Below are 20,923 nucleotides of genomic sequence, written 5' to 3' on the forward strand. Positions count from 1 at the left end.
CCTAAGAAGAGGGCTCCGTGCAAGGTCCTAGATCCTCTCTGCCCTGAGTGCTGCCCCCAACCCAGGTGGCTCCCTGATGTGCCCCAGAGACACCAGGCCTGCAGGTCCCATTCATCCCAGCTTTGGCTGGAAACTAAACGTCCTGCTTTGACAACAACATCAGAAACCCAGAGAATCAGGAGTAAAATACCAAGACAGCTTAGGAGGTAAAGGAAGTTCTAGAAAACATTATGTGACCGAATCTAAAATTTATATTGGGTTTGAAAGCATTTGGCACATTGCAATAAGAACCCTGGGGCCAGTGCTGTTCTTCTGGGGGAGACAGAGGGAGTCTTCACAGAGCCCGAGATGTGCAGGCAGGTGGCCGCTCTGGCCATGTGTGGCTCAGAAAGGTGCTCAAAGGACGTGGTCAAAATCTCTCAAGGTTCAGAAGGAAAATCGGTTATTCCCAGTAAGGACATTTTTCAGCTTGTAGGTGAAGGCCCAGGGGGCAGAAGAGCTGACAGAGAAGGTCGAGGCTTGTGGCTGAGGGATTGGGCCCAGGGCGCCCAGTGCTCCAAGTGCTGACAGAGTCTGTCCGGGAGGTGAGATGGTGACAGGGATTTCTGAGAGCCTCAGGGGCCTCAGCACCCCAGCCTTGACCTGGGTCACGGTGGGTGGGAGGGTGCTTCTTAAGTCTTTGTCTTCCGCTGAAGCCTCAGGGGAGAGCAGAGGGGCAGACCTGTGGGCAGATGCAGCGGCCAGGCCCTGGGGACTGGGGGGAGCCCCCCGCGCACCCTCACACTGAGACCCTGACCACTCTCCCGGTCTCTCAGGAGAAGCTGCAGGTGCGCCAGCTTTCAGTGGAGGGTAAGTGATCTCTCCAGTTATCTCATTTGCCCAGAAAAATGTATCTAGAGGTTTCTTCCCCTGTCCAAACTGACTCCTAGACATATCTAAAAGGAAGAAAAGTGAGAAAATACTGGTTTATCTTCCCTTCTCCATCTGCGGGGTGGAGGGTTGGAAGGAGCCATTAGGGCCTTGGCTTCCATAAACCTGAACCACACCTGTCCCTGACACTCCTGAAATCCTCCCAGGATTGTGGGGGAGGGGAGGGCCTAACTGGAGAACCCAGATGAAGTCTAGGGTTTTTTGTTTTGTTTTGTTTTCGAGACAGAGTCTCACTATGTCATCCTGGGTAGAGTGCTATGACATCATAGCTCACAGCAACCTCCAACTCTTGAGCTTAAGCGATTCTCTTGCCTCAGCCTCCCAAGTAGCTGGGACTACAGGCACTATTTTTTGTTGTTGTTGTTGTTGTTGTTATTGTTGTTTGGCAGGCCTGGGCTGCGTTCAAACCTGCCAGCCCTGGTGTATGTGGCTGGCACCCTAGCTACTGAGCTACAGGCGCTGAGCCAGGGTTTTTTTTCTTTTTGTTTTTAAATCATCTTTTCCAAATTTTTTATTCTTAACCAAGCACATTAAGTATATTTTATATCCTGACCTAGTTCACTTGTGTGTGTGTATGTGTGGTAAACCAATAATTAAATGGAATATAAACAGTTATGGGCAATGGTCTCTGACATTTTCTAGTCTTTTCTATGCAACTAAATTTACTATATTGGTCTGGGTGTGGTGGCTCATGCCTATTATCCCAGCATTCTGGGAGGCCGAGGTGAGTGGATCACTTGGCTCAGGAGTTCCAGACCAGCCCGAACAAGCACAAAACCCTGTCTCTACTAAAAATAGAAAAACCAGCCAGGTGTTGAGGTGGGCACCTGTAGTCCCAGCTACTCAGGAAGCTAAAACAAGAGGATTGCTTGAGCCCAAGAGTTTGAGGTTGCTATGAGCTAAGACATCATGGCACTCAACCCAGAGTGACAGAGTGAGACTGTGTCTCAAAAAAAAGGAAAAGAAAGAAAAACAAAGGAAAAAGAAAAAATAAATAAATAAATAAAAATGAATTCTACTATATTCCTTAAGAAAAGGCTGGTTGTGGTCAGGCATGGTGCTCATGCCTATAATCCCAGCACTTTGGATGACCTATGTAAGGAGGATCACTTGAGGCCAGGAGTCCAAGGCCAGTCTGGGAAACACAGTGAAATCTCACCTCTACAAAAAATTAGCCAGGTGTGGTATACCCCTGTAGTCTTAGCTACTTGGGAGGGATATTAACCTGGATTAGCCCAGTGGCTTAATCTGGCACTTTCTCTGACCCGGCTCCGAGGGACAGAGATTCAAAGCCTTAGAAGGACTCAGCCCGCTGTTGCTGACTTGATGATGGAAGGCACTAAGTGGAAACCGTGTCAAAAAAACTAATGAGCCTGGAAATGGATTTCCCCAAAGCCCCTGGATAAAAGCCCAAAGTAGACAAAACCTTGATGTTGGTCTTTTTTTTTTTTTTGACACAGAGTCTCACTATGTTACCCTCAGTAGAGTGCTGTTGCATCACAGCTCACAGCAACCTCAAACTCCTGGGATCAAGCAATTCTCTTGCCTCAGCCTCCCAAGTAGCTGGGACTATAGGTGCCTGCCACAACAACCGGCTATTTTGTTGTTGTTGCAGTTTGGCTGGGGTCAGGTTCGAACCCACCACCGTCAGTATATGGGACCGGTGTCATAACCACTGTGCTATGGGCACCAAGCCCTTAATGTTGGTCTTATGAGACCCTAAGCAGAGTGCTAAGCCAAGGTGGCCAGCCTCCAGCCTTATAGTGGTACAATAAATCAGTATTGTTCTAAGCAGCTCTGTCTGTGGCCATTCGTTACAGTGGCAATAGGAGACTCATACACCATATCAGCACGTCTCCAGGGCCAGCGCCGGAGACAGGCTGCAAGTCTGGACCACTCTTTCTTCTTTCTTTCCATGAAATTGCTTCTAATTCTGTAGAATACACACAGGGACCATCGCCCCTTAGAAACCTCCAAGCACATGCCAGCACCATTCGCAGCTCTAACACCTGCAGCCCATATGAAGTGAGCCACAGGGCCAGGAGCACAGCAGCCATTCCTACAAAAGTGCCCAGAACCGGGTGTTTGGAAGCAGGGTATGGTGTGTGAACAGATAAGGGCTGGCCAGGAGCTGGGGGACTGCATAGGTATGAAGGGTTTGAAGCTCACCTGTTAGAAGCTTCTGGGTGGAGGAGTCTTAGAGGGAACTTCCGAGAGCAAGAGGACTATTAGAAGGCTGGAGGCTCCTAGCAACCTGATCTTTATTGTGTAAAGCATTCTGGCTCTATCCCACCCTAGATTCCTCCTGGCAACCTTAGACCTCTCCAGAGCAGCCCCCTACTTACGCCTCAGGCCACCCCCACCCTCTTGTCATAGTGCCCAGTACCCCCAACCTGCAATCTCCTTCCCCTTCTCGTAGCTCCTGATTTCTGGCTGTCCCATCACATGGCTCTAAAAACAACATTGGGGATTTTTTTCTGGAATATGAATTTGTAGACAAGGAAGATGTGGGGATGTCCACTGCCAACAGGGTTAGTTTGTGTTCAGCAATCCAGGGCTTCTTGGATAAGAAATTGCCCACAGGTCCACTCCTCACTCAACTGAGTTTGCCTTGCCCTGAGCCTCATACCATTGTCTCCCAAAGAATTAGGTCCTGTCCTCCATGTCGCCAGATGCTAACCCAGACGCTGCTCCAATCCAGGCCCACCTGAGTCCTCACCAGGCTGACTCTGACCTGGGGCTGCCCCGCCCGGTGGACCAAAGCTGGCAGAAGATGGGATGGCCCCAAGATGGGAGTTCCCCCACCAACTCCCCCCCAGACCTGCCTAACATGTGGCAACCCATAGTACTTTGGGAGCTAAGTGACAAATTAATCTCCTCTATGAGCCCAGGTGCTCTCTACTCAGCAGCCCACTATGGGCGACTTCCCCCAAGGAACTAGCAGGCTGAGTCTTCCCAGGGGCTGCTGTGGGGCTGTTGCTGGCACAAGGCCATTGCTAAGTGGGGAGAGAAACCTCTGCCCTGCCCCTCAGCTCATCCCCTCCGGCCACTGGGTTTGGTTAGGCCCTTGTCCGCCTCCTTTCTCTCTTCTGTCCCCAGCACTTCTCCCTCCATCTCTGTCACGAGGCCAGGTTTCCCAGGAAGTAGGAACTCATTCCATTGCTTCATTGTGCCTGATTTTGGAAACTTGGCTTGCTGTGATTCTCAGCAGGGGTAGGACTTGACTCGCTCCCATCCCATCCCAGCACTCGGCATTCAGCCCTTTTTTTGAGTCTCACTTTACCGCCCTCGGTAGAGTGCCGTGGCGTCACACGGCTCACAGCAACCTCCAGCCACGGGCTTACGCGATTCTCCTGCCTCAGCCTCCTGAGCAGCTGGGACTACAGGCGCCTGCCACAACGCCCGGCTATTTTTCTGTTGCAGTTCGGCCGGGGCTGGGTTTGAACCCGCCACCCTCGGTATATGGGGCCGGCGCCCTACTCACTGAGCCACAGGCGCCGCCCGGCATTCAGCTCTTGATAAGCCTGTTCTGGGGGCTTTGTCTTCCAAGCCTTGGGAAACTAATGATTGGTGATGACTGGTCTTTGGCTCCAAGACACAGAGCTAAACAAGCATCAACCTATGGCCACACGGCAGTTCTCACGGTGTCTTTTCTGCTTCTTTCAGGCCAAACACCTGCTTCCTTTGTGTTTTCTCACCATAATGCTAATGCGCGTGCACAGCTTTCTAACTGGCAACATTTCACCAAAAATAACTTTGCATTAGAGTGGCCACTTGGGGGAATTTTGATATGGCAAAATTGTCCTTTTGAGAGTTGTCCTAGAACAAAAACTCAATAACAAAACAAAAACCTCGCTGCCCGATGGTCTCCCTTTTTGAATTGGTATGAGGAGGCTTCTAAACACAATGGGAACTCAACACATATGCCTCTCCAAAATATTCCTCAGCTGTCACTAATATAAAATAAGCTTTTCAATGCTGACATTTTCAGTGCCCTTCCCACATTTTGTGGATGGCTTCAAGTCGGAAACTGCGGCTGTTAGGGAAACGAAAATGTTGGCTGGCAAATTACTCTATTGCATAAAAGTAATTTGGCTAGACATTTTAAGGAGACTCAAGATACCAAAAATGGAACCACCCTCATGAGGAAAATTGTCTTTGTCTAAATGACAGATCATTTTGTTTCACATGGGAGACATCACCTCCTTCCTTCGCAAATACTGTCTTTAAAAATCTTACAGCTTGGCTCAGCACCTGTAGCTGAAGCGGCTAAGGCGCCAGCCACATACACCTGAGCTGGCAGGTTCGAATCCAGCCCAGGCCTGCCAAACAACAATGACGGCTGCAACCAAAAAATAGCCGGGCATTGTGGTAGGCGCCTGTAGTCCCAGCTACTTGGGAGGCTGAGGCAAGAAAATCACTTAAGCCCAAGAGTTGGAGGTTGCTGTGAGCTGTGATGCCATAGCACTCTACCAAGGGCGACAGCTTGAGGCTCTGTCTCAAAAAAATAAAAATAAAAATAGCCAGGTGTTGTGGCAGGTGCCTATAGTCCCTGCTACTCCAGAGGCTGAGGCAAGGGGATCACCTGAGCCCAAGAATTTAAGGGTACTATGAGTTAGGATGCCATAGCGCTCTACCCAGGGTGACACAATGAGACGCTGTCCCCCCAAAAGAAAAACTTTTACAGCTTGATAGAATTGTCATGAACCATATAGATGACACGCGTGCACACGCGAACATACTTTTCTCCACTTTTCTTACAGAGAAAAAAATGATCAGCTATTTGTCTAAAGCCAGTTCCTTCTCATCTTTTATCTCCCCTTTCTTCTCTTTTTCTCTCTTTGAAAGCTTGAAAGACTTAGTAAAAGTTGCATTCAGTAGTTATGCACATACTCTAGGAATTTGGGGGGGGGGTTTAATTAATTAATTAATTAATTTTTTGAGTCAAAGTCTCACTCTGTTGCCCAGGTTAGAGTCCCATGGTGTCTGCCTAGCTCCCAGCAACCTCAAACTCCAGGGCTCACGCAATCCTCCTGCCTCAGTCTCCAGAGTAGCTGAGACTACAGGTGCCCACCACAACATCCAGCTAATTTTTTCTATTTTTCGTAGAGATGGTTTTAGTCTTGCTCAGGCTGATCTCACGCTCCTGAGCTCAAAGGATCTTCCCACCTCTGCCTTCCAAAGTGCAGGGATTACTGGTGTGAGCCACTGTACCTGGCCTATTGTAGGAATTTTTAGTACAGATAAAGTCAAAATTGCCTAAAGAAAAAAAAAATTGGGTGGCACCTGTGACTCAATGGAGTGGGGCGCCAACCCCATAAGCCAGAGGTGGTGGGTTCAAACCCAGCCCCAGCCAAAAACTGCAAATAAATAAATAAAAATTATTCAATTATCAGGTGGCACCTATGACTCAATGAGTGGGGCACCAGCCCCATATACCAAGGGTTCGAACCCAGCCCCGGTGAAACTGCAACAAAAAATGGCCGGGTGTTGTGGTGGGCGCCTGTGGTCCCAGCTTCTCAGGAAGCTGAGGCAGGAGAATTGCCTAGGCCCAGGAGTTAGAGGTTGCTGTGATCTGTGACATCACAGCACTCTACTGAGAGTGACAAAATGAAACTGTGTCTCTAAAAAATAAAAAATAAAAAAAAATTATTCAACTATAAATATATTTCTTTTTAGGAATGCTAGAAAGTATATTTACCTAATAGCTTTTAAACCAGCTATGAGATAAGAAAAGACATCAATTTCAAAATAAAGAAAAATTTTAGCATGATTCAGTCATTATTAATTTATCTTTTTTCTAATTGTTAGTATAATATTTTGGCTTGTTCAAGACCAAAATTAGATTTCTCAGGATTTAAACTTCCTAAATTTACTACATTGATTTTATAAATTAAATGCTTCCACTATTTCCATAACTTTATTTAATATTAAAAATTGTAAGTGTAGGGCAGCACCTGTGGCTCAAGGAGTAGGGCGCCAGTCCCATATGCCAGAGGTGGCGGGTTCAAACCCAGCCCCGGCCAAAAAAAGAAAAAAAAATTGTAAGTGTAAAATATATAACTAAGATAATGATAAAAATAATGGATGTGATTTGTTTTGTTTTTTTGTCACCATTGATAGAGTGCTGTAGCATCATAGCTCACAGCAACCTCAAACTCTTTGGGCTCAAGTGATCCTGTTGCCTCAGTCTCCCAAATAGCTGGGACTACAGGCGCCTGCCACAATGCCTGGTTATTTTTAGAGATAGGGTCTTGCTCTTACTCAGGCTGATCTCAAACTCCTGAGCTCAGCCAATCCGCCCACCTCAGCCTCCCAGAGAGCTGGGATTACAGGTATGAGCCACCACACCTGGCCTTGGATGTGTGTTTTTAAGTTTAACCTTTTAAATTTCTTACACTGCTACATTTTATAAATAATTGATTTGTTAGCTAAATTGTAACTGACTTGGACTCAGACTTACGCTATCAGCTTCCTAGGTCTGTGCTGGGAGAATGGGAACCAAAGACCTCATTCTTGGCAAAGGAAGGCACCACCAGAAAAAGAGGAAAACTAAAAAGTAAGCTGAGTGAGTCGGAACAAAGAAAAGTCAGCTAGTTTACATTTAAGCTAGCCATTGCTAGGAAGCTTCTTGCCTTTTCTGAAATTCTAGCCTGTTGGGGATACAGCTTACAAACACCCTACTGGGTCTGTGAACACTCTGAGAATAATGGTCATAGAAGAGGCTATGACAAGTCCTAGAAAAGATACATCTTCTGGGACATTTCCTGCCCATTAAACAGGCAAAGCAGATACCCATTGTGGAAATTTGCATTTGCCTGGGGCAGAGACCAAGGTAGTAGCTTGAGCTCTGAGATATGGGCAGAAGAGCTTATATCCCTTATTGCAGAGGAAAATCCTCTGTGGTGGTGATGGGAGGAAAATGCCTCCCTCCCACTGATCCCTCAGAGGAAATGAATGCTGGTGGTGTTTTTACTCCACAGAGAACTAGCGGAGCTTAACACCTCCCTAGAAAGCTGTGTGTGTGACCTCAAGCTGGAGGCTTTCCCAGTACAAGGCTCAGATTTCAGATTACTGAAGGCCACCCTTAAGGTTAATTAAAATAACAATAGAAGCTGATATCATCAATCCGAGAAACTGTTAATGTCTTTGTTCCTTCCCTCATCTTCTCCTTGGGCAAATAGACTCCAATAAAATCAGAGTGGAGGCTCCCTCCTGTGGCTCAAGTGGCTAAGGCGCCAGCCATGTACACCTGAGCTGGCGGATTGGAATCCAGCCCAGGCCTGCCAAACAACAATGATGGCTGCTGGGCGGTAAGGCGCCAGCCCCTATACCGAGGGTGGCAGGTTCAAACCTGGCCCCAGCCAAACTGCAACCAAAAAATAGCCAGGCGTTGTGGCGGGCGCCTGTAGTCCCAGCTACTCGGGAGGCTGAGGCAAGAGAATCGCTTAAGCCCAGGAGTTGGAGGTTGCTGTGAGCTGTGTGAGGCCATGGCACTCTACCGAGGGCCATAAAGTGAGACTCTGTCTCTACCAAAAAAAAAAAAAAAACAATGACGGCCGCAACCAAAAAATAGCTGGGTGTTGTGGCGGGCGCCTGTAGTCCCAGCTACTTGGGAGGCTGAGGCAGGAGACTCGCTTGAGCGCAGGAGTTGGAGGTTGCTGTGAGCTGCGATGTCACAGCATTCTACTGAGGGTGACAGCTTGAGGCTCTGTCTCAAAAAAAATCAGAGTGGAGCAAACACTCTGGGCCATTTCCAGAATCCCCGGATGGGCAATGGGTCCCTGAGCTCCTGCTTTTAATTCCACTCTGCGTCTCCTGTCTTTTACTGTCGCTTCTAACTCTGTATTTCTTCAGTCGATTGCTGCCAGTTGCCACGGGTCTCAGCGGACGCTGCTCTTTGGGCAGGACCCCAGCACCTTGGACTTCTCAATATCCACAATTGTGTAAGCCAATTCCTTACAATTCTCTCTCGCTTCTCTCTCTGTTGGTGGAGAGATGCTGGATTGTGTTTGTTCTGTTTTTCTGAATAACCCTGTCTATATAGTCCCTCATGTAAAAATCACTGAATTGTTCAACACCCAGATTAGGAGAGCTTTCTGTCGCCCAATGATGCTGTTCACTCTAAGATTTTGGCATACTCTTTTTTTATTTATTATCTTTTTTTTTTAGAGAAAGAGTCTCACTTTATCACCCTTGGTAGAGTACTGTGGTGTTACAACTCACAGCAACCTCCAACTCCTGGGCCTAGGCCTTCCTCTCGCCTCAGCCTCCTGAGTAGCTGGGACAACAGGCCCCGGCCACAACGCCCGGCTATTTTTTTTGTTGTTGCAGTTTGGCCAGGGTCGGGTTTGAACCCGCCACCCTCAGCATATGGGGCTGGCGCCCTACCCACTGAGCCACAGGTACTGCCCGATTTTGGCATACTCTTAAACAATCTTGTTAAAGATCCCCTTGGATAATTGTGACCTAATTTTATCTGATCATATTTTTAAATGAAATCACAGATGGAAATTCACCCTTAAAATACAGGCTACTCTTAAAAATTGAACAGATTTAATCTCCCGGAAATTAAAGCTCATATAACTTAAATAACTGTCCTCTCCCAGGTGTGCCAACTAGTGAAAGAAAGAAGTAGGTATTTATACTGGTAGTAAAAGGGCTTTTCTCCTCAAATTCAGAGCTTTGGAGGACCCCAGGGGAAGGGTTCAGTGGGCAGTGTCTCCAGGGCATCGCCTCAAGGCCCATTGTGAGAGCACAGCGAGAGCACTGTGATTGGCCAGGTGTCACACTGTGACCTTGCTGTCACAAAGGCCTGGAGCTGCTGCCAGAGAATCAAAGGAGAGCACTGTGGGTTGAAAAGGATCTGCCAGATGTAACCTCTGCCTCTGCTCCTTGTGGTCCTGCAGGTCGCAGCCTTCCTTCTCCCAGGCCCAGCGAGCTTCCAGCCCCGAGCCCACAGACTTCCCCTTGACCAGGACCACCTTGTCCACTCAGCATCAGACAGACAGTCAGCCATTCAGACCTCAAAACCTGCTCAGGGATTTAGGCGGTAAGGATTTCCAGATTTCACTGGGAATTATCACTTCACAGCTTATGAAAGAAATAGAACCTATGAAGTTCAGAGGAAATGGCCGTTGGCAAAGTCCATTATCTTGAGGGGAAGGGAATAACTTGGAGATACCAGGCTGCTTCTCACTGAAGGTTTGCTCACACCTAGAAATTAACTCAGACAGCTTATGAGGCCTCCGCTCTTTCTGGACAAGCTTCTGATGTGTCTTAAATTCTGCACCCCCAGGGGCATGGGTCAGTTTATTGAAGCCCACAGAGCATGGGGGGGGGGTCCTGGAACTCACAGTGAAAGGAGGGGATCCCCCTAACACTCACTGATGAACTCATCTAGGCTTCTTTTCCTCTCCTGTAGATGTCTAGGAATCAGGTGGGGTCAAGGAACAAGTCTCTACCCACATTCATGTGGATCAATGAAGTCACAGAACAAATAACTTACCCCACATTGAAGATAGTTCCTCCTGCACCATCTCCTGCTTCTCTGCTGTGGCCACAGCGTGGACCTCTCTCTGGATGTGGGGCTGGGGATGTGGCTCCTCCCGGTCCCCAAGGCTCACCTTCTGTGCCCACACAGACATTGAATCCAGTGGAATTCCCTGCCACTGCCCCCCTGAAAGACAGCAGCCCAAGGAGTCCGGGCCTCATCCCCTCCTGATGCCAGGAGCCCTTGCCGACTGCCAGACACAAGTATCAGGAGCTCTGCACTCCCAGGTCCCACACCATGCAGGCCCCTGACATCATCTGCCCGGCCACTGACTCCTGCACTTCCCGCCCACCAAGGCACCCTCCCTGCCCGAGGGCTTTCCTACATTTATGATCTGTCCAAGAAGGTGACATCCTTCCTCCCCCTGAAAGCCATCCTCCAGGCCGTGTGCCTCACACAGAGGGTCCCGCACAGTGTCCTCACCAGCTTGCAGCCAGACACAAATCAGCACATGGTTTGACCTTTGAAATGTCTCAGCATCTAAAATTGAGAATTTTCTTTGAATGTTTGTAACTTTCATGTATGTATCTATAATTCTTTTAAATAAATTCCTTTTAAAACAATATTCAGGGGGCGGCGTCTGTGGCTCAGTGAGTGGGGCCCCATATGCCGAGGGTGCCGGGTTCATACCCAGCCCCAGCCAAACTGCAACAAAAAAATAGCCGGGCGTTGTGGCGGGCGCCTGTAGTCCCAGCTGCTCGGGAGACTGAGGCAAGAGAATCACGTAAGCCCAAGAGTTAGAGGTTGCTGTGAGCCGTGTGACGCCACGGCACTCTACCTGAGGGCGGTACAGTGAGACTCTGTCTCTACAAAAAATATATATATATGTTCAGTGTTTCATTCTTTGCGCTAACATGTGCTTTTTCCATTTCGGAAATGAAAAACATCAGTAGGAATAAAAACCAGATGGACAGGCTGGGCGTGGTAGCTCACACCTGTAATCCTAGCACTCAGGGAGGCCGAGGTGGCTGAGGGGGAGTTCAAGACCAGCCTGAGCAAAAGCAAGACCCCGTCTCTACTAAAAATAGAAAAACTAAGGCAAAAGGATCACTTGAACCCCAGAGTTGGAGGTTGCTGTGAGCTGTGATGCCATAGCACTCTACCCAGGGTGACAGCTTGAGACTCTGTCTCAAAAAACAAAACAAAAAAAAGACCAGATTAAACATCAGAAAAAACACAAATGGCAGAGGGGCCAAGTGAACTTGAACAAGCTCTGAAATGCAATTTTCCTTAAGGAGTCTAAAGATGAGAGATAGAATATATATATATATAATCTCTATATATTTTATATATATATATTGAATACACACACATACACACACACACACACACACACACATTTTCTTGCCCTGGGTAGAGGGCCAAGGCATCATAGCTCACAGCAACCTCAGGCTTTTGGGCTCAAGTGATGCTCATGCCTCAGCCTCCCTCCTGAGTAGCTGGGACTACAGGTGCCCACCGCAACACCCAGCTAGGGAGACAAGAGTATCTGAAGGAGAAGTTCCAACAGACAGAACACAGGGAAAGGAGAACACACAGGGTAGTGCGAGGGCATCAAAGAGATAAAGCTAAGGATTCTCTGGAATTGACAAAAGACAGGAATTCTCAAAGTGAGGGTCCTGCTGACTCCTATGGAGGATAATTTAAAATAATTACACTTAGGGCAGCACCTGTGGCTCAGTCGGTAAGGTGCCGGCCCCATATACCGAGGGTGGCGGGTTCAAACCCAGCCCTGGCTGAACTGCAACCAAAAAATAGCTGGGCGTTGTGGCAGGTGCCTGTAGTCCCAGCTACTCGGGAGGCTGAGGCAAGAGAATCGCTTAAGCCCAGGAGTTGGAGGTTGCTATGAGCTGTGTGATGCCATGGCACTCTACCTAGGGCCATAAAGTGAAACTCTGTCTCTACAAAAAAAAAAAATACAATAATAATAATTACGCTTAATTACATTGTAGCAAACCCACAAGACAAATATTGAAAGCAGCCAGAGAAAATGTATAACTGATGACATCAATTACGCAGGGCGTGGTGGCATGCACCTGTAGTCCCAGGTACTCAGGAGGATGACTCAGGAGGTTATCTTGAGCCCTGGAGTTTGAGACCAACCTGGGCAACATGGCAAGACCCTGACTCTATAAAGAAAATGATGTATACTGAGAAAAACCAGACACCTCAGATATGTGCACTTAATACTCCCCAAATTATAGAACTGTAAAGACCTTCAAGATAGTTTACCATGAGCAGACCTGGACTAAAGGAATGTCTAAAGCAGGTTCTTTACCCTTGGGGTCAGGATATTTGGGGCCAGATAATTCCTTGATATGGGGGAGCTGCTGGGCAGTGTAGGACATTCTGCAGTATCCTTGTCTACCCACTAGATGTCACCCCTTCTCTACCCACTAGATGTCACCCCTTCTCCAGTGTGACAACCAAATAGTCACCAGAGCCAAATGTAGCTCAGTTGAGAAATCACTGGTGTCAAAAGTGTTCTTCGGGAACAAAGAAACTGACACCAGGGTAAGTTATATGTCCAGCCAGGGTTAAGAGCCACCAACACCCATTCTCCACTTTTCCCCAATAATAGAAACCCTGGTTTTTAGTTAAGCAGAGACTGGGCAGCTGACACCTCACGTAAAATGCTTGCCCAGGTTGTAGCCTGTTTTGAGAGTAGATCCCAAGTTGACCAAATCTGTAGCATTGGAAAAATGGCAAAAGTCCAGAATGGTGGTTTGTTGGCTCCTCGTGGCTGCTTTTAACAAAGTGAGAACGGTGGTCTCTGGCTAGAGTTAGCCAGTGCACAAGGACAGCTGGAAGGACCCAAAGTGTTGCTAATAGAGGTAAAAAATCCCAACTGGCCTCCCACACATGGACAGTTGGGGTCTTGCAAGTTTGAAAAAAGGAATTGCACCTGTGGCTCAATGGAGTAGGGCACCAGCTCTATATGCCGGAGGTGGCCAGTTCAAACCCAGCCGCAGCCAAAACTGCAAAAAAAAAAGAAAAAAGAGAAAAGCAATTGCTTTCTGTACACCCAACAAAAGCGGTTGTGAATTGTGGCTCTGCAGAGACAGCCTTTGCCCCAAATGACACTGGTGCGCTACCAAAGATGGGATTTAGGGCATTGTTTTTCACAAGCCTATCATCAAACATGAAGCGACCTGACAAAATTCAGCATTACTAAGGCGCACTCGAAGGCCACTACAGTGTGGCATTATTTCATAGAATTGGACACGTGCATCCCCAGAGAGCCAGGACAAAAACAGGAACAAGCCCAGTGTCCATCAGGAGCGGGCTGAGTATCAACTGTGGTATCATCATCCACAGAATACCAGGAAATAATGAAAATAAACATAGCTATATGCAACAACACACAAACACCAACAAACATAATTTTCAGCAAAAGATACAAGACCAAATACCTTGATTCCATTTCTATAAAACATTAAAACTGGCCAAAGTAAACTATATTGTTTAAAGATGTCCACGTGGGCTGGCCTGTAATCTCAGCATTCTGGGAAGCCAAGGCAGATGGATAGCCTGAGCTGTGGAGTTCAAGACCAGCCTGAGCAAAAGCGAGACCCTGTCTCTACTAAAAATAGAAAAATTAGGCAGGCATAGTGGCCCACGGCTGTGGTCCCAGCTACGTAGGAGGCTGAGGCAAGAAGAACACTTGACCCTGGAGTTTGAGGTTGCTGTGACAAGCTCCTCCAGCCAAGTCAACAGAGTGAGACTCTATCTCCAAAAATATAAAAAATAAGACATAAAGACGTCTGTGTCTGTAGTACACATCGTTTAACAGTTGTGGGCTACTTTTGACCTGAAGGGTGAAAGCAGCCATAGACAATCTATAAATGAATGTGTGTGCGTGAAAATTATATGGAATTAAAATGTCAGTTCAGCACCCGTGGCACAATGGTTACAGTGCCAGCCACATACACCAAAGGTGGAGGGTTCAAACCCGGCCCAGTCCAGCTAAACAACTGCAATAAAATTTCAATGTCCCTAAGTGAAGTTTTATTAGAACACATTTGTACTCATTTGTATTAAGTATCTAGAAAGTGATTTATCCTAACAAACTGGCTTATACAATTACAGAGGCTGGCAAGTCCAAATTCTGCACGGTGGACCAGCAGGCTACAGAGACCCAGGAGAACCAATATTCCAGTTAAGAGTCCAAAGGCCATCTGCTGTAAAACAGGAACAGTCGATGTTGTGGACAAAGGCAATCAGCTGAAGAAGTCTCTCTTGCTCAGGGGAGGCCAAACTTTTTGTTCTATTCAGGCCTTTCACTGATTGGTTAAAGCCCCCCACATTATAGGGAATGATCTGTTTTACTCAAAGTCCACCATGTCTCCATTTTTTTTTTTTTTTGCAGTTTTTGGCCAGGGCCGTGTTTGAACCCACCACCTCTGGCACATGGGGCTGGCATCCCACTCCTTTGAGCCACAGGCACCGCTCCATGTCTCCATTTAAATGTTAACCTCATCCAAAAGCACTTTCACCGAAACACCCAGAATAATGTTTGACTATATACCCGGACACTCAATGGCTCAACCAAATTGGTATCTAAAAAGAACCATCTGTTGTGGTATGTGTACACCATGGAATATTATGCAGCCTTAAAGAAAGATGGAGACTTTACCTCTTTCATGTTTACATGGATGGAGCTGGAACATATTCTTCTTAGTAAAGTATCTCAAGAATGGAAGAAAAAGTATCCAATGTACTCAGCCCTACTATGAAACTAATTTATGGCTTTCATATGAAAGCTATAACCCAGTTATAACCTAAGAATATGGGGAAGGGGGAGATGGAGGAGAGGGCGGGGAGAGGATGAGCAGAGGGAAGGTGATTGGTGGGATTACACCTGCGGTGCATCTTACAAGGGTACTTGTGAAACTTAATAAACGTAGAACATAAACGTCTTAACACAATAACTAAGAAAATGCCAGGAAGGCTATGTTAACCAGTGTCACAGGCTATGAAAATGTGTCAAACGGTCTATAAAACCAGTGTATGGTGCCCCATGATCGCATTAATGTACACAGCTATGATTAATATTAAAAATAAATAAATAAATAAATAAAATTAACCATCTGGGGGGAGGCGGGAGAAGGGAGGGGATTTGAGGGACCTCACCTAAGGTGCATGATGCAATGGTACGGTTTAAAACTATTAAGAAAAGAATATAATTATGATGGGTGTGTGAATCATTTCAATGTAAGCATTTCACATTGTATATCAAATCAGTACACTGAACCCCATAAATGCATCAATGTACAGAGTTATGATTTAACAAAAATAAAAAATAAAATGAACCGTCACACTCTATTCCTCCAACATTGCAACTTCCCGCTTACATCCCTTAAAGGTAGAGCCCAAAGGCCGCTGCTGGCAAGGCAGAAATGTGCCTGCTTAGTTTCATACAGCGCCTTTCACTGTAAGTAGGTGGGATCGTAGAGTTTATATTCCTTTGTGTCTGGTTTCTTTGCATTAAAATTCTGTTCAAAAGATTCGTCCCTGATGTGAACCTCTGCTTGATTCATTTTCACATGGAAGAGTAGCTAGCTCAGGCGATTCCAGAAGACCTCGGCAGGTTAGCTTTTCAATAGCCTAACAAGGAGGCTGGAAGATTAAAGTACCAGAGGAAAGGAGATAAATATTCTCAGGCACCCACTACCCAAACTGGGAAGCTAGGCCTCATCTCTTTTCATCTTTTTAGCTAAGAAGGGTAGGTTTAGGGTGTGGACATTTTGTTGAAGAAAGGAAAATAGAACAGACAACTCCATGGAGTCCCAGGGAGCTATTCCCAGAACCCATGTCAAGCCAGTCTTCTTGGGTGTGGTAGGGTTATGAGACAATTGCCAAGGGAGGAAGAGTGGGGAAGGTTCAGAAATTCAGGAGACAAGTTCATTTTACACAGTGTAAAATGTGCAAGATCATTCAGAATTTGAAGGCAGTGAAGGAGCGTTAGCACAGCTGTGGGACCCTGCTAAGGGTGGGGCCCTGCACAGTTGCCCAGGCGCATGCCATCAAGCCAATCAGCCATGAAAAAGGGATGATTGGAGCCGCACCTGTGGCTCAGTGAGTAGGGCGCCGGCCCCATATACCAAGGGTGGTGGGTTCGATCCTGGCCCGGGCCAGACTGCAGCAAAAAATAGCCAGGTGTTAGGTGGGCACCTATAGTTCCAGCTACTCAGGAGACTGAGGCAAGAGAATCATCTAAGCCCAAGAGCTGGAGGTTGCTGTGAGCTGTGATGCCACCACACTCTACCGAGGGCAACAAAGTGAGACTCTGTCTCTAAAAAAAAAGAAAGAAAGAAAAAGGGCTGATTGTTCGCCACTGTCCCCCTCTCTCTCCAGGTGTGGCTCCTCTAAGATCAGAATTCAGAATCTGGCTGAATTCTGGGAATTCTGAATTAAGGGTTCTGGGAATAGCCCCCTGAGACTCCACAGCAGCCCCAAAATGTTAAACAGTTATCACAGAACCCAAAACCTGCATATAAAATTGTCTCTTGGTGGCCCCTTTTAACATACAGAGCATAACTATTAGAAAGATATTTGTAAAATGTTGTTCACCTGGCCAGGTTGAGCCAAGTTTATTCCCCACACTATGGCGTATTGTGTGTCTCCCAACACGTCTAGAGTAGTGGCTACCTCTTGTACACCGGGTCAAATCATCATAATATCATCAATGTAATGGACAAGCAAGGTGTCCTAAGGGTGAAAATTTGACCAAGGTAACTGTGAACTAGATTGTGACCAGGGCTATGGAGAGGGTGTAGCCTTGAGATATGTAGAGAAGGTGTATCCAGCTGAAAGCAAACCACTCTTGATGGTCTTACTAATGAATCCAGAAGAAAAAAAGCATTCACTACATCAGTGACTGCAAACCAGCTGTCAGAGTGTTGTTTGCTCAGCACTGAAACCACATGTGGAAATAGCACCTGCACAGCTCAATTAAGTTTATGATTCTCCAAGACCCACCTGTCTTCTGCTCAGGCCAAGTAGACTTGAATAAGGATGTGGTTTCAAGTCTGATGGTGGCAATAGTCTTGGCAATCGCTCCAGGAATTCAGTATTGTTTTTCATTACTACTTTATTTTATAAATGGAGGGGGGACAGAGTCTCCTCCGTCACCCTGAGTAGAGTGCCATAGAGTAATCAAAGCTCACAGCAACCTCGAACTCCTAAGCTCTAGCGATTCTCCTGCCTCAGCCTCCTGAGTAGCTGGGACCACAGGCACCCACCACAACCAGCTAGTTTTTCTATTTTTTTTTTTTTTTTGGTAGAGACAGAGTCTCACTTTATGGCCCTCGATAGAGTGCCGTGGCCTCACACAGCTCACAGCAACCTCCAACTCCTGGGCTTAAGCGATTCTCTTGCCTCAGCCTCCCGAGTAGCTGGGACTACAGGCGCCCGCCACAACGCCCGGCTATTTTTTGGTTGCAGTTTGGCCGGGGCTGGGTTTGAACCCGCCACCCTTGGTATATGGGGCCGGCGCCTTACAGACTGAGCCACAGGCGCCGCCCTAGTTTTTCTATTTTTAATAGAGACAGGGTCTCACTCTTGGTCAGGCTGGTGTCAAACTCCTAAGCTCAAGCAATCCACCCAACTCAGCCTCCCAGAATGCTAGGATTACAGCCGTGAGCCACCATGCCCAGTCTGCTTTACTGTTTTTGTAAGTAGAGGCAGCTCTAGTAGCTCCCCACTTGGACTTTCCTGGGATAATAGCTTTCACTTCACTGGGGCAAGAGAACAATGTGGGATTCTAATTATGCATTCTAGCACTCAGGAAATAACCACAGAAAAGGTCCAGCATCCTAGTAGGCCTACTGCAAGATGTATCTGAGCCAAAAAGTCCATTGATCACCTGACTGCTTCACAGCTCTACTCTGAGGAACCATGGTGCCATCTTGAGTCTCCTGTAATTAATGTTAGTTCAGATCCAGGGTCTCTCCAGAAGAAGTTTGATTATTTGCCCTTCCCAATGAACAGTCACTCTGGTAAATGGCTCTGGGTGAATTTAGGGAAGGCTAGAAAGATAAAAAGTACAAATTATTCCCATTGTAATAGGGTCCTGCCTTAAAGATACCTGCCCTATCCTTCATTCAGGAAGCTCAGTGTCTGTGAACTAGCTAGACCTGGATCTTTTCCACTTATTTAGGTGAAGTAAAACTTTAACAGGCTGCCCTTCCATTTCTGTTCTCAGGACTGTGTGGCCAACTAGCCAACACCAAAGATCTCTGAGGGTCAGACTATTCCAAGTACTGCTTTGGCTCCACTATCCACACCAATCTCACTGGTGATCAAATGTCAAAACGTGGTCCCTTCCTCCTCAGGATTCCATCACCCCATTGCATTTGGGAATTCAAGGGTGACAGAAGCATTTCCCAATGTAATTTGGCCTGTGTAGACCACCCAGGATCCTCCACATGAATTTATTTCTTAGTCGTGATGAAAGGAACATCCTCCACGCCCTCCCTGGGTGAGCAGTTAGTACATGCTAAATACACTCAAGCACTGCAACCTCCCTGAGCATTCAGATGTCCTCCTCTAGCACCAAGGAAGTTCTGGAATTTCAGCTCATTTGGTGTAGACTATGTTTACATCCTTATTTCTTTTTCTTTTTTTTTAGAGACAGTCTCACTTTGTTGCTCTTGGTAGAGTGCTGTGGCGTCACAGTTCACAGCAACCTCCAGCTCTTGGGCTTAGGCAATTCTCTTGCCTCAGCCTCCAGAGCAGCTGTGACTACAGGAGGCCGTTACAATGCCCGGCTATTTTTTGTTGTTGTTGTTGCTGCAATTGTTTAGCTGACCCAGGCCGGGTTTGAACCCACCACCTTCAGTATATATGGCTGGCGCTATAACCGCTGTGCTACGGGTGCCAAGCCATTCACGTCCATATTTCAACCAACCAACAGGCAACTGTTAGAGCCATTGTCAGCTTCTCAAGTTAATACAACGAACCCCAAATCTGTTTAATGATCCCGTATCAATAAATGTGGCCTGTTCTGACTTCATATTCCTTCTACCAAAGATCCATTTCTACACAACCCTCAGGTTTCTGTCCATAAATTTTGGCAAAATTATGCTGTTTGGAATGTATATTCTATTTCCTCACACTTTGTACTCTGCCCTTTGTCGAGGCCTTGTAGAACACGAGGCAAGTTGGAGGTGCAGATGCACAAAAGGGGTGGTGGCAGTAGGTTCCGAGAAGTGCCAGTGTTTTGGAAGACATGTGGCTCAGGGGAGGCGGCCATTATGTGCTCTTCAGGCAAAAGGGGGGCTAACCAGGATTTGCAGTTCAGTCTGCTACCTTCCTTCTCCTCCCAAGACACCAGCATCAAGAGTGTGGGTCCCAAGGCAGCTCGCACAGTTTGGACTTCCCCTCTGGGGCAGAGAGGAAGGTGCCTGGGGTTTATCATCAGCTTGCCCAGATATGGAACAAAACAAGGTGGCAGTCAAACATCAAACATGGGGACAGAACCTGTTCCAGCTCCCCCAGTCTTGGGGTGGGGGCTGCTTAGCGGCTGCCTTTTTGGTTACCTAATATAGTCAACACTTCTTTGTTGGCTCTCTCATTAAATAATTGGTATGTTTTTTTGACTCCTGTTAAGAGAATCAACATAGTTGGAGGTAGCCATTGAAATAACTGAGCGAAGCAAGTGGGAATTTAAAGAATTCATTAACAACCTGTACAGCAGGCCAGGCTCCATCCTAGTGGCTATAGGCCCTGTAGCTTTTGGATTTTATACAGTTTTGAGGAAGTGTGAACTGCTCTTTGGAAAGTCCAGTGTTCTGCTCTTTGGAAAGACTTGTGTTCTCACTGGTCTGCCTAGGTCTTGATTAATTCCACTGTGCACAGGTCTTACTCTAGAGGAGTGTTTTTCCATCTTTTTTATCTCACGACACATTTGATCCTCTAGTTAAAATTCCATGGCACACTTAAAATTATGTTGATCAACAGAGTAAAAAACAAAACATACTGTACTTTGAACGTTTCAAAAATAGTGACCTTAGATAATTTTGCAGTCCATCTAAGGATCCTCTCACAGCACGTCGGTTCATTGCTCTCAGGGTTCTCAACCCGTGGGTTGCACCCCACAGGAACTATATTAAAGGGCTATAGCATTAGAAAGCTTGAGAACCACTGCTCTGTAAGTATTGATTCCATTGTGCACGGCTTATTAGAAAGTCGCTAGGGCATTGATCTTTCTTTTTTTTTTTTTGGAATTTGGTGGGGCTGGGTTTGAACCCACCACCTCCAGCATATGGGACCGGCGCCCTACCCGCTGAGCCACAGGCGCCGCCCGGCATTGATCTTTCTGCAGTCTTGATCACTTCAGTCTCAGAACAGCCAAACCACATCCACCCTGTTCTTAATTTAGCTAACTGCCTAACGTGACTAAGACCCAGGTAATACAAAATCTCCCTGCTGTCTTAT

General features: G+C 46.8%; 1 protein-coding gene across 1 annotated transcript; it reads right to left on the bottom strand.

Moving 5' to 3' along the window:
* Positions 1-426: 426 nt before the first annotated feature.
* Positions 427-10,943, bottom strand: LOC128591385 (uncharacterized). The gene is made up of 2 exons (XM_053598835.1): positions 10,439-10,943; positions 427-935 (listed from the first exon to the last, which is right to left on the bottom strand). The coding sequence occupies exons 1-2, from the start codon at positions 10,575-10,577 to the stop codon at positions 427-429; spliced, it is 648 nt and encodes a 215-aa protein (XP_053454810.1). The 5' UTR covers positions 10,578-10,943.
* Positions 10,944-20,923: the final 9,980 nt, after the last annotated feature.

Source organism: Nycticebus coucang, chromosome 8, assembly GCF_027406575.1.
Source record: "Nycticebus coucang isolate mNycCou1 chromosome 8, mNycCou1.pri, whole genome shotgun sequence".
Classification (NCBI taxonomy): Eukaryota; Metazoa; Chordata; class Mammalia; order Primates; family Lorisidae; genus Nycticebus; species Nycticebus coucang.

What these genes read in the sequence shown, in the direction of transcription:
- LOC128591385 (XM_053598835.1), bottom strand. Translation starts at nt 10,577, where the DNA reads ATGTCTGTGTGGGCACAGAAGGTGAGCCTTGGGGACCGGGAGGAGCCA. An exon ending in GGAACTATCTTCAATGTGGG is followed by an intron (nt 936 to 10,438) that starts GTAAGTTATTTG and finishes TCTTCCTTTTAG; the next exon opens with ATATGTCTAGGAGTCAGTTT.